This window comes from Nyctereutes procyonoides, unplaced genomic scaffold (assembly GCF_905146905.1).
Source record: "Nyctereutes procyonoides isolate TBG_1078 unplaced genomic scaffold, NYPRO_anot_genome, whole genome shotgun sequence".
NCBI lineage: Eukaryota > Metazoa > Chordata > Mammalia > Carnivora > Canidae > Nyctereutes > Nyctereutes procyonoides.
The window spans coordinates 95,862-108,909 of NW_026575122.1; the positions used below are offsets into that span (position 1 = coordinate 95,862).

Below are 13,048 nucleotides of genomic sequence, written 5' to 3' on the forward strand. Positions count from 1 at the left end.
GGACCCTCGGTGCCGCTTAAAGGGCGCGGCTGTGGGGACAGAGGGCCTCTCTCTGCGAGAAATTCATCAGAGCCAGAGAAGGGCCGCCCTTCCCGTCCCTTTCCCTTTCCCTTTCCCTTCCTTTTTTCCTTCCTTCCTTCCTTCCTTCCTTCCTTCCTTCCTTCCTTCCTCCCTCCCTCCTCCCTCCTTCCTCCCTCCCTCCTTCCTCCCTTCCTTCTTTCCTTCCTCCCTTCTGCCTCCCTTCCTTCCTCCCTTCCTTCCTTCCTTCCTTCCTTCCTTCCTTCCTTCCTTCTTTCTTTTCCCTTCAACATGCACATAGTATTTGCCGAGTCCCAGATGCTGGGGTGCTAACTATATGCATGGTTAACGTAGTGCCTTGGTGCTTATAGCGGCCTTGTGAGGTGAGCATCATTCTGGTCTCAGATGTGTGGATACACAAAGAACAAACACGGAAGCTGAGTCCCCTTCCAAGATGACATAGCTGGTAAGTGGCAGGAATGAGATTCAGACCCAGGAGGTCCATGCTCCACCCTGACCCCTGCCGAGCCAGCAGGGGCTGTCATCTGCCTCCAGCCTGACACACCAGGCAGTCACGAGTCACGCTGGCCTGAATGAGAGCTTCCCCCTCTTGCTTAACCTCTGGAATGATTTCCCTTGCCCTGAAGAAAAAGGAGAATACAGGAAGCTTCATATCCAGGATTCCGATCCTGTTCTGACTTCCGTGTCTTACCTTTAGAGTTTTCATTGCCTAACTTTTAAACTGAACAGTAGCATGCACGGTCTCTCCCTTGCTCACGTGCAGAAGGCAAAGAGAAACAGTGTGCAGATGCCAATGGGCTGTTTCCCGTGTGGATCTGCATCAGCTGTGCCCACGCCCAGAGACAACAGCTAGCGAGCCAGCTCCAGCCCAGGGTTGGACTTTTCCACAGTCGTGACCAAGGGCTCACACCCTCAGACAGCCCGTGATGTTCACTTCCGAGGGGCATTTCACACGGGCCTGGTATGAATCGGCCATCCCAGTGACATTAATAGTAACGACTACTAACACTTCTTAATTAATATTATAAAACGAGTACAGACGATTGCCCAGCGCCGCCAGAGAGAGGGATTGCCAAGAACTTTGGATGATCCATACACAGAAAATCCCTGCGGTGCAGGTCACAAAGTTTCAGGGGGTAGCAGAAGGTTGCATAGGACTGGCCGACCTGGTTAGAGTTGGTGACTTGGCTGCCAGCTATGCCGACCGCTTGTACGTGCCAGGCATTTGCTCTCATGCGTGCCAGTCAGTGGGCTCTTACTGAGATTTCTTCCAGAAATAACTACGAAGTGTCTCAAAAACAAAGATCTGTATGTTTTGGCAAATACATTTATCATCAACTTTCATTCGTGTTTTCAATTTCCAGAGCCCTAGAGTAAGCACTGGAAAACATCAAAAGAATAAAGCATATTTTGGCTATCTTAATGGGTACAATAGAGCATTTTAAAGGCAATAATAAGCAACCCATCAGTAAAGGACAGCCCTAGTAACCACATAAACAGTTGTGGCACCCTGGAAACAGTGGAAAGAAAGAAGACCAGATTAGGACGAAGGAAGTCAGTATTTTATTTTCAGCTCTGCCTTTTCTTTGCTGCATGGGTCTGGGCGAGCTCACGAAGCTGCCTGAGCCTCAGTTTCCCCACCTGTACACTGAAGATAACAACATCCACCTTAGAGGGCTGTTTTGGAGCTCAAGTAAGAACTGCACGCAGAAGTTCCTAGCTGAGGACCCTGGACAATCAGGTCCTCAGTGACTGAGTTGATACTAGAATCTTGAAAATCTTGGCAATTCTAAGAGAGACCTTGTATCATTACGAGGAGTGCTTATCTAATCAAAGAAAAAGTTCTGGAAAATATGGATTGTTTTCTAGGAGGAGGTAAGCAAGCTATTCAGTTATGGAGGATGTTAGGAGCAAAAGCTCAGGGTCAGGTCAAGCTTGCTCATGCAGCGGTAGGTGGCAGATTTAATGGGGATGTAGGCTGAGAATGGAAGTTAGAGGCATCCAATATTAGTAGGCTGAGGTGCTTTTTTTTTTCTTTTTTTAAAGATTTTGTTTATTTATTCATAGAGACACAGAGAGTGAGGCAGAGACACAGGCAGAGGGAGAAGCAGGCTCCATGCAGGAAGCCCGATGCGGGACTCGATCCCGGGTCTCCAGGACCACACCCCAGGCTGCAGGCGGCATTAAACCACCGCGCTACCGGGGCTGCCCGGCTGAGGTACTTATATTTGAAATACAAGGCAGGCGAGAGCTGCAGAAGGTTCTTAAGAATTAAATGGTGTGTGTAAGAACTACACTTTTTGGGTTAGCATTTTATCAAAGTGTATTAGATGGGAGTCTGCAGATAGTAAGATGCTGGGGGCTAGGAGAAAGCCATTGCCTGAGCCATGCAAACATATGTGACATGGGCCTGTGGCCAGGGAACTGGGGTCAGAGATGAATTTAAGAAGGAATAAGACTTAGTGACAGATCTGCTGTGCTCCAGGAAGGCCCTTCCTATGATGCTGAGAATACCCAACTTTAGGTATGAGCCGTATGGCTCTGTATCCTGAGCTTTACTAATTCCTCTGGTTGTTGTATCCCTTTAAATGTAGTCGGCCTTTCAATAAACACCATACAGAGCAAGATACCAAAAAGTGCCTTGCCCAGCAGCTGCTGGTTGCAGTGATTTGACTGGCCTCAGCCCATCCAAGCAGCACAGGCCCGTGCCAGGGAAATGGTTGCCAGGCACTGTTTGGATCATTCACAGAGCTCCCTCCTTTGCCAAATAAACATGATCTTAAATATTCCCAGCATTATTTGGATTAAAAAACCCTTCTATGGCACCAAGCAGAAAATGTTCAGTGATTTCTCTATGAAACTTTAAAAACTGGAGAAAAATACCTCACACATACTGTGCTACCTCCCTGCCCCCCCCCAAACAGATGAGATCATCTCTTCTCTCTGATGGAAATGAGAAGGCTTATCGCATACTCCCTTTCAATATGCACCTTCTATTCCAGTAGCTTTCATCGATTACTCATCAAGGTCGCATTATCTGAAAATTGAACAACTGTGAAATCTAACATTTTCTGCCTACCATGAGACCTGATGACATAGGGCAGGGGGGATGGCAAGATCTACCCTTCTATTCCAGAAAAATTTATCAAGAAGGAAAAGTTAATTCTATGACAAAAGAATGGTTAGTCCCATGTATTGTGTTTCTTTGTTGAGAAGTGAATGACCTGGTCTTGAAAACCTCACATGAAAATTCCCCTGATACCGGGGGTGGTGGAACTAAACTGTTCTTTTTTCCCACCCACCTTACTCTTTTCCAACAAGTTCCCAAAACCAAAACATCCTCTGGGATGGAGTCAGTCCCACAGAATTGCACTGGAAAACTAAATCCACTAGCGGGCACTAGCGGGCCAGGTTGCAACACAATCTCCTAAGTGGACTGGCACCACAAGTGTCCTATCTCTGTCTCCTCGAGATGCCATATTCCAAGGATTCTAAAGCCAATTAGATAAGAAACTATGAGGGTTACTGTAGGTAGGTGTATCACAACATCTAACTCTGAGTAAGAACATCTTTCTTTGATCAGTTAGACAAAAAGTAGTCCTTTTCCTCGGATCACACAAATAGTTAATTGAGATGCAATAGATTCTCTTGGATCACTCTAAAGTAGAGGAAGATAGCACACATTCGGATGATTTAGTGTAAGTATGGAATTTTATCTCAGTTTGATGGATGCTTTGATTAAATGGTACAGTTCCCTGGTCTTTCCTGTACATGATTTTTTTTTAAAGATTTTATTTATTTATTCATGAGAGACAGAGACAGAGAGAGAGAGAGAGGCAGAGACACAGGCAGAGGGAGAAGCAGGCTCCATGCAGGGAGCCCGACGTGGGACTCGATCCCAGGTCTCCAGGATCACGCTCTGGGCCGAAGGCAGGCACTAAACTGCTGAGCCACCCGGGGATCCCTTGTACATGATTGTTATTCTCAAACCAAAACAGGCCTTGTGATGCTTTTGTGTTTAAAACTCCTCGGAATTGATACACTAGTTTTATTTTTTGTAAAACATTCACTTAGTTATTCCAGTTGTGCTCATTACTAACCTATTTAATGATTTTATAAATGATGTCAATGCCAGCAGCTCTTCTAAAATCAACTCGAAGGGTAATATATTTTATGTAATTCCCATTTCAATGCGATAACCTCATAGTATCTCTAATCCCCTTGTTAAATACATAGGTAAATCTCCGTGCAGGAGATTTAAAGGGAGGGGCTAAATTTTGAGATAAAAGTCCCATAAATCTTAACAGGGAGAGAGAGGAAGTAAAACAAATACCTATACATTTATCTTCCCACATAGATATCTGATCTTAAAAAGGGCACAGAAAAGCTTGAGTGGTCACAGCAGTTTGCAAAGAAGTTTCTTCCTGTGGAGAAGAGGTTGAGCCTTTAATCTTTGAATCCTTGGCTTCCCGGCAACTTCCCAATAGGGATTTCCTCCTTTTACAACCTTCTTGAGCCAGGAGGTGAGGAAGAGAGTGTAGTATTTTCTAAGTTAATTTTCCTTCTTATCTTGCCAACTATCACCCTAAGACAGGGGAATGTAAACGCACACTGCCCTTGACGAAGTGCAAAATTTGAAAATTCCTCTTGTCTGAAGATTCCCATTTGTTTTACATCCAGTGCCATTTCCTACAGAAATGTAAAACAGCTGATGACCCCAGGAAAAGAAAAATAGATCTCAGATGTACTTGTTAACCCCGCTGAGTTCCTAGGAAATGTTTATGCTGAGGTCTAATCAGAACAGCCCCTCACAGCTCTGAACCAGGAGGGCTACGCCACTGGCTTCTCGGCTTGTCGGAGTGGAAGGAGTGGGCCTGCACTTAGAGCTGCCCTCCTTCATTCTATCCCTTTAAAGGAAGAAAAAAGAATTTAGTGTTGGTGTGTGTGTGTATTTGCATGTTTAAAATTATTCACAGCTGGGGGCAGACAAAGAAAAATGAACAGGAAGAGAAGTTGTATCTCCTGTTTCTCAAGAGAGCCTGCTGCGGAATTCTTGTGTGTACGAGGCCTCTTTGCTTGGTCTCCTTTGCTTGTTCTTCCTCATATCCCCCAGCCTCTAACTTTTGCAACGCACTGGGACTCCGTGTTTTCTCGTCTCTTCTCTTGACACTTCCTTTTGGGACATTTCCTGGTTTTAAACATCTTTACGGTAACAATCCCAAATTGATATTTCCATCCCAGATCTCCCCTTCAGTGTCCAACAGTCCAACTAACATCTCCACTTGGGGGTCTAACTGAGAGTTTAAATTAATGCTACCCAAATGGAACACCCGATTTCCACCCTAAAGTCTGGTCTTTCCTCATCTTAGTAAATGATACCTGCATCCTTTCTGTTATTCAGGCCAAATGTCTTAGAGTCACTTTGACTTCTTTCTCTTTTACTCTACATCCAATTCATCAAAAACATTTTATTGGTTGTAGTCAAAATATACACAGAATCATCCCTCCATCTCTACCACGTTGGTCTAAGCCTGACATTTATCTCTAGACTGGAAGTTGTCTCCATGGCAACAACTCCTAACTAGTCTCGCTGCTGCCACTTGTCCCCTTAACCGTCTCCTCTGCACACAGACACCAGAGTGATGCTGTTAAAACTCAAAGCTGAAGGCTTTATAGTCCCCGGCAAGGTTCTACTCAGCATCGCCCATCACCTCTCTCTCCCCACTAACTCTTCGACCTCCTCTTCGACTATGTTGTTCACTGCTGCATCCTGGGTACCTGGAACAGGGCCTGCTACACTGCAGGTATACGGAAGTATTGGTAGGAACGAGTAAGTTCCTTACTCAAGCAGAAAAGGAAAAACTAAAAGTGAAATGCTTAGAGATTGGGCCACTTGAAAATAAATTATAAAGTCATTTAAAATGGGGACGCCTGGGTGGCTCAGCAGTTTGGTGCCTGCCTTCAACTGAGGGCGTGATCCTGGAGACCCAGGATCGAGTCCTGCATCGGGCTCCCTGCGGGGAGCCTGCTTCTCCCTCTGCCTGTGCTTCTGCCTCTCTCTGTGTCTCTCATGAATAAATAAATGAAATATTTTTTTAAAAAATAAATAAGGACGACTCCTAAAGATCATCTGATTCATTTCTTCCTTTTACAAGTGACAAACTGATGTTTGAAAGTTTCAGTGACTTGACCAAGGTCACACAGTCAATAAAGACAAGATGCCCTGTTCCTTGTTAAGTCCTTTTCAAGAACATGTTGTCTTTTCAGGCTTTACTTTCAAGGATTAATTTTCAGAATTTTCTTCACATACTCAGCATGTGACCTTCCCTCATGACTCTAGCAGCTCAGCGTGGTGATTAACAATACACATCCTGGAACCAGCCTCTCCAAATTTGTTTCAGGCTACTCCACGTACTGTGTGACCTTAAACAAGCTAAAAAAATAGTATAGAGTTTTCTTAAAAAAACAAAACAGAACAGAATTACCATATGATCCAGCTATCCTACCTCTGGGTATTTATCCAAAAGAATTGAAATCAGAATCTCAGAGATTCCGCACTCCCAATAAACACTTTCATGTTTATTGCAGCACTATTCACAATAGCTAAGATGTGGAAACAATCGAAATATCCATCAACTCATGAATGGATGAAGAAAATGTGGTTTATACAAACAATGGAATATTATTCAGCCTTAGAAAACCAGGCACTCTTGCCATCTGAAACAACACAGATGGACCCTAGGAGCATTATGCTAAGCGAAGTAATCCAGTTATAGAAGAACAAATACCACATGATTCTACTTATAAAGGTATCTAAATACCCAAATCCACAGAAGCTGAGAGTAGAATGGTGGTTGCCGGGGCTGGGGGTGGGGGGACATGAGGAGTTGTTTAATGGGCATGAAGTTTGGATTATGCAAGATGAATAATTTTTAGAGATTTACTATACAACATCTGGCATATAGTTAACAATCTTGTACTATATACTTAACATTTTGTTAAAAGGGTAGATCTCATGTTAAATATTCTTTTTAAAATTTAAAAAATAGGCAATACATTTAGCATAATGATGACATAGCTTTTTTAACACTGTCAATCATTGGATGATGGAATAACCCCCAAAGGAAATGTGAAAATGCCATCATTGCAGATATTTAAAACTCAACTGAAGAAAAGCACACAAGCACATAAAATCGGCCTTGTTCTTCTCTCTACATGAGTGACAAGATCCACACAAGCATGACCTAAGACACCAATGGATTCCACCCCCTGTGGGCACTTTCCAGACCACCCACTAGTGTGAGGGAAGAAAGAGGAAGACTGGGCTGGAACTGATGACTCACATCAGGAGGACTTGCTCAGCATGGTCCTGGCTCCGTTAGGACTTCTCCAGGATGCTTGGAAAGGAGTACTTAACACCAGGTCACTACCCTCTCAGCTCCAAAAAGTTTCCAGGGAATTATAGGAAGCCTCTCCAACCTACTTTTAGAATTGGCCTGTGTTTTGTTTTGCTTTGTTTTAAATCAGAAGCGATCCCTGTAGAAGATCAGACCATTCACTCTATAAAGGGTAGACAGAACCTTAGACCAGGGGTCAGCAAACTATGGCCCTAGGGCCAGAGCTGGCCCACAGCCTGTTTCTCTAAATACACTTTTCTTGAAATACATCGTTTGCAATGTGTCTATGGCTGCTTGCACAGTACAATGGGCGACTTGAGTAGCTGCAAAAGGCTGCGTGGCCCACAAAACCTAAAATACCTATTATGTGACCCCTTACCAAGCCTCATCCCCACATTGGACTAATAGCTTTGACAATACTGAATCAAGGATCCTTAAGGTAAAAATCTGTCAAAGTTATTGCCTTTGTCCCTTCTTTTAAGTTGTGGAATAGAAAAAAAATATTTTGAATAGAATATGCCAACTTTTTATGAATCTCATCCAAGGTATTTCATGCTAGAGTCTGAAGCACATACCTGTGACACCTAAAATAGTGTATTTATTAAAAATGGAAGCACTAGAGTCAGAAAGAACTGAGTGTGAATCTCAGATTTGCAATTTTCCTGTTCTGTAACCTCTGGCAAGTTACTTAATCTTTCTGGGTTTCATCTTGAAATAAATACTATCCAGCTCGGAGGGCCCTTGTGGGGAGTGAAGGCATTACTATACATAAAGCACTTAGCAGAGAGCTTGGTACATCAGCACGTGCTCAAAAAACTATGTAGCTTTATGATTACTATAATACTAAAAGTTAAAATTAGGGAACTCCACTTTCCAATATTGAACATGAGGCTGATAAAATACAAATGCATCACTTGTTAAGCATTACCTGCGCAGTTTCCCCCAGGATCTCCACAGAGAAGGCCATCCTTTTCAAGACCTCTGGTTGAATTCCCATCTGCCACAACACAGTGGAGGATCGCTAGACCTTCAAGTTTAAAACAGAACCAAAACAAGCATGAAAACTTGAAAATTTCCTCAATGCAAAGTACTTTACCAAAGTCATGACCCATTTATGAAAATAACAAACCTCTGACTTCCACTGCCAAGGCACTCTCCCACAGCAAAGAGGTGGCGGTACACAGGCCAGCATGGCTAATTTTTTAACCTCAGTGCCAAAGACAGAATTTTCAAGCCAGTTTCACAAGCATCTAACTATGTATCTTAGTCTCTGAAGAGACTTGGCCATAGCTTGTGATGGAGACATCCAGAAGCAGAAAGATGGAGTTCTCAGCCACTGTACAAATACTGATGAATTTCCAGAGAAAATGGATGACAAGACCACGTGGCAACCTACTCTTTCCATTCCAAAAAGACTCAATATTTCTCAGGCATTAACTATTGTTTGGACTTTCTTCTTGGGATATGTGAACTGGATATTCAATTTATGGGAGCTCTTTAAAAATTGTAGCTTCCCTCAGCTAAGTATTCCTGTCGTTGAGAAGGACAGACCTCATGGAAAGGTATAGGGGAGAAAGGAATGCTGTGTTACGGTTAGGACGGTTTAGAATACGATGTGTAGTCCTTGTGTGGACCTGATTCAAACAAATCAACTGTAAAAAATCACTAATGAGCTAATCTGGAAAATTTGACCCAGACATTCGATAATATTAAGGAATTGTTGGAGATAATTTAAAGTGTGATAATCATATTGTGGTTCAGGTTAAAAAACAGAGTCCATATCTCTTAAAGATATAAATTTAAATACTTATTAATCTGAGATTTACTTTACAATAATCCAACAAGGGAAGGTGGGTACGAGGTGCTGAGAGAAACTTACAGATGAAACAGATCGGGCACATACTGCTCATTGTTGACGCTGAGCAGTGGCTATAATAAGGTTTATTATACTCTTCTCTCCACTTTCATATATATATATATATATATATATATATATATGAAAATGTCTCTATATATAATATATAATGTCTATAATAATATATAATTGTCTATAATAATAAGTTGGAGATGGCAGGAGAAGTAGAGGAGGGAAGATGGGGAGGGATGACATGGCTTGGGAGCTAGCTAGTCCTGAATTCATGACCTATTTTTGCTACTTTACAGTCATGTACCTGGACAAATTTCATAACCTCTCAATTTCCTCATTGGCAAAGTGGAGATAATTATTATCTCTTCTTCAGAACAATGCTGCGATGATTCAATCAGGTAAGTATGCAAGGCACTTAACACAGTGCTGGCCTGTAATCGATGCTCACTTAAATTACTCATTATATGTAACTGGCAGGAATTGAATAACTTGCCCACTGGGTATACTGATGCTTATCCATCTGGCCAATGGTTGCTAAGCTGTGCATGCTCTCTTAATTCAACTCAGTTCAACAAACATCCATGAACATCCAGAAACACGAAGGTGGATAGGACAGATTCTACTCTCAAAGTGCTCCAAAGCTAGAAAGGCAAGTAATCGGCTAATCAATTAATCATAACAACACGAAGTGAGACTATTGTGTCAGAGGACAATAGTATCTAGCAAGTTCAAAGGCCAAAATAGTTTCCAAAAAGATTCTTTCAATACAGAGACTCTTTTCTAGCCATCTAATTAGAAAAGGTTAAAAAAAATGTGATAACTAGCATTGAAAAAAGCAAATAGAAAAAGAAATTCAAATCTATTTCCACACTGGGGTGGCTCAGTGGTTCAGTATCTGCCTTCGGCTCAGGTTGTGATCCAGTCCAGGGATCGAGTCGCACATCCCTTCCTGCATGAAGCCTGCTTCTCCCTCTGCCTGTGTCTCTACCTTCTCTCTGTGTCTCTCATGAATAAATAAATAAAATGTTTAAAAAAATAAATTCAAATCCACTGGTGAAAGGTAAATTAGCATTACTTTACTAGAGGACAGTTTAGTACTGTACGTGCTAAAAGCAAAAAAAAACAAAAAACAAAAAACTAAAAAAATGTACAAATGCTTAAATGCACTCATTTCATTTCTGTAATTTCCCCTAAGGAAATAATCCAAGATACATAAAAAGATTTAGCTGCAAAAATTCTCTATGTAACATGGGTTAAAAATAATTGGAAATTCCTAAATATCTAACAAGGCTCAGATGATTAAATACATGAAATACTATTCAGGCATAATTCAAACATTAATAGAACATTTTTATATATTCCTTAGCAAGAGAGATAGGCTATAGAATAATAATGTTCCGTGATCTGTGGTTTGTCTGCATCTGTTTGTGGTAAGTGTAAAAAAATATAGATATAAAGAGATATAAAGGTGGGTAAGTAAGTAGATAGTGTTACTCACATTGGTTAGAAGAATTTTTTTTTAATTTTCCTTATTTGTACTTTCTAATTTTCTAGTAGCATATTTTATTTGTAGCAACAACAAAAAAAGGAGTGTCTCCCCTATTATAAAACACACATGCAATTTGGCCACCAAATTTTTAGATTTTTCAGGACTTTTATCCCAATACCTGCCACCCTCATTTCACACTTTTAAAAAGCCAGAAACATATAATCATTTAGGACTTTCCAAGCACACCGATTGTATACTTAATCATCTTTGTAATCCTGGTAACTAACACAGAATACAATAAATATCCAACAAATGTTGAAAGAATGAATAAATAAATGTATAAAAGAACAAAACAACATTCAGATTTTAAAAATCCCAGTATCCATTTCTACTGGATAGAAAATTTCAATGCAAAATTTCAATCAATTTATTTTATTATTATAAAATAGGTTTAATTCATGCTTAAAATCTCATATGTGAGCTTTCTCTATGAGCAGAATTAGGAACCCTTAATTCTGAAGTTAATCTGTTTTAATGGTGGGACTTTTACAAAAACTCTAAATCTTATAGAGATTCAACATCTACAAACTAGGGATGACAATATCTCCTTCTCGAAGTTCTTGTAAAAATAAAATTAAGTAACATAAGAAAAGGCACATGGCTTGGGACCTAGTATACAATTGTTGGTCTACGCACACTCATTTCTACTATCACTTATAATTTAACCCACCATTCTCCACTTCCACCTAACAGAGGGACCCCTGATTTCGAAACCCGCCCAGGGCCCTCCAACCTTCCAGCAGGCTGGGGCCCGTGCCCAGACTCTCTTCTGCTACGACTTACTCCACACGCTGGCATCAGCTGGTGAAAGGATGCCGCTGGGAAGAGCCCTAGGCGGGACTCCTAGGGAGGAGGCATGCTCCGGAGAAGCATGTGCCCTGCACGAGGCCCTGGGCTAGCACACTGCTATCTGCTCACCCACAGTCTTCAGGTTATAGTCACGAGCTGGCAGCCACGAACTGGATCCAGAAGAACCATTTTCTTGATCTGCACAGTTTTAAAAAATTGAATCGTGACAGCTCATATTTCACCTGGATTTTTCTGCTTCTACTGAAAAAGCAGAAGGTCTGGCAACACAGGTCTGAAATACCTTCCTGGAAACAACTGGAGACCGCTAAGCTGCAGGTGACACCTTTAATTCTACAGATCCTATCAGGCTGGCTGGGCTCAATTATTTTAACTGCCTAGACCCTGACAAGCATTTAAGTTTGTGATCTCTACGAATTGACTCAGAAATCACAGAAATGCACACAAAACCATTTACTCAGTATTCAGTATTGATACTTAAGGCTGCTTCCAGGAAAAGAGACATTCTTGTTCCACCCATAATTCACCAAATATTTATTGAGTACTGTGATACAAGACACTGAAGGTTCAAAGATAACAGATAATATTACTAATCTTAAGGAGCTCACATTCTGGTAAGGAAGGTAGACACACAAATATTTAAGGCGTGGTGTAGTAGGGTCAACAACCGAGGAGACACAGGAGTAACCCAGGGTGGAGAATCAACTGTATTTAGCCACAAAGACTTGATGGAGAAGGTGAGGATTGTGGTGAGTTTTTAGTAGGAAAGAAATGATTTTTAAAAACATCAATCAATAACTTCTGGATAGCATAATCATTGATATTATTTGTTTCATCAGTAGACAATGTTTATATGGCAGTAATAATGTAAATACTGATAATGCACATTATTATATCAAAAATTATCATAAAATGAGAGTCTGTAATTAGTCCACTTATGCCATGTGGGGAAACTGTGGTGATTTATCAGTATCTTTGCTGTGCCAGTTCTTAAATATTTTGAGTATCACCTTTATAGTAATATACTGAAGTTATGAGAGAAAAGAAACTCAATAGGTAGAATCCAAGCTTGGCAAGTCAACAAATAGCATTTCAAGCAAGTTATTTAGCAAGATGGAGGTAAATACAAAAGAAAACACTTAAAATAGTTAAAAGTGGTTGCTTCCAGGAGGTAAAGAGGAAGGAAGCCATGGTGCCAAGATCTACTATTTGTTGTTGTAAACCTTTTAGTACTATTAGATTTTTAAAAATCTGTGTATATTTATTACCTTATTAAAATATTAATTATTAAGGAACAAATAAAGTTGTAATTAACCAAGGGATTCTAAAAAAAAGAGAGACAACTTGTAAAAGGACACGGTACAAGTAATACAACTTGTCGTTTGTCTG

At 41.0% G+C, this 13,048-nt stretch overlaps 1 protein-coding gene across 1 annotated transcript in view; it reads right to left on the bottom strand.

The window, feature by feature from the left end:
• Positions 1-13,048, bottom strand: part of BTC (betacellulin) — a 43,220-nt gene that overhangs the window by 11,265 nt on the left and 18,907 nt on the right. Inside the window, exon 2 of the mRNA XM_055336518.1 lies at positions 8,365-8,463. Within this exon, the coding sequence (XP_055192493.1) occupies positions 8,365-8,463 (99 nt within the window). The remainder of the gene's footprint in view (positions 1-8,364; positions 8,464-13,048) is intronic.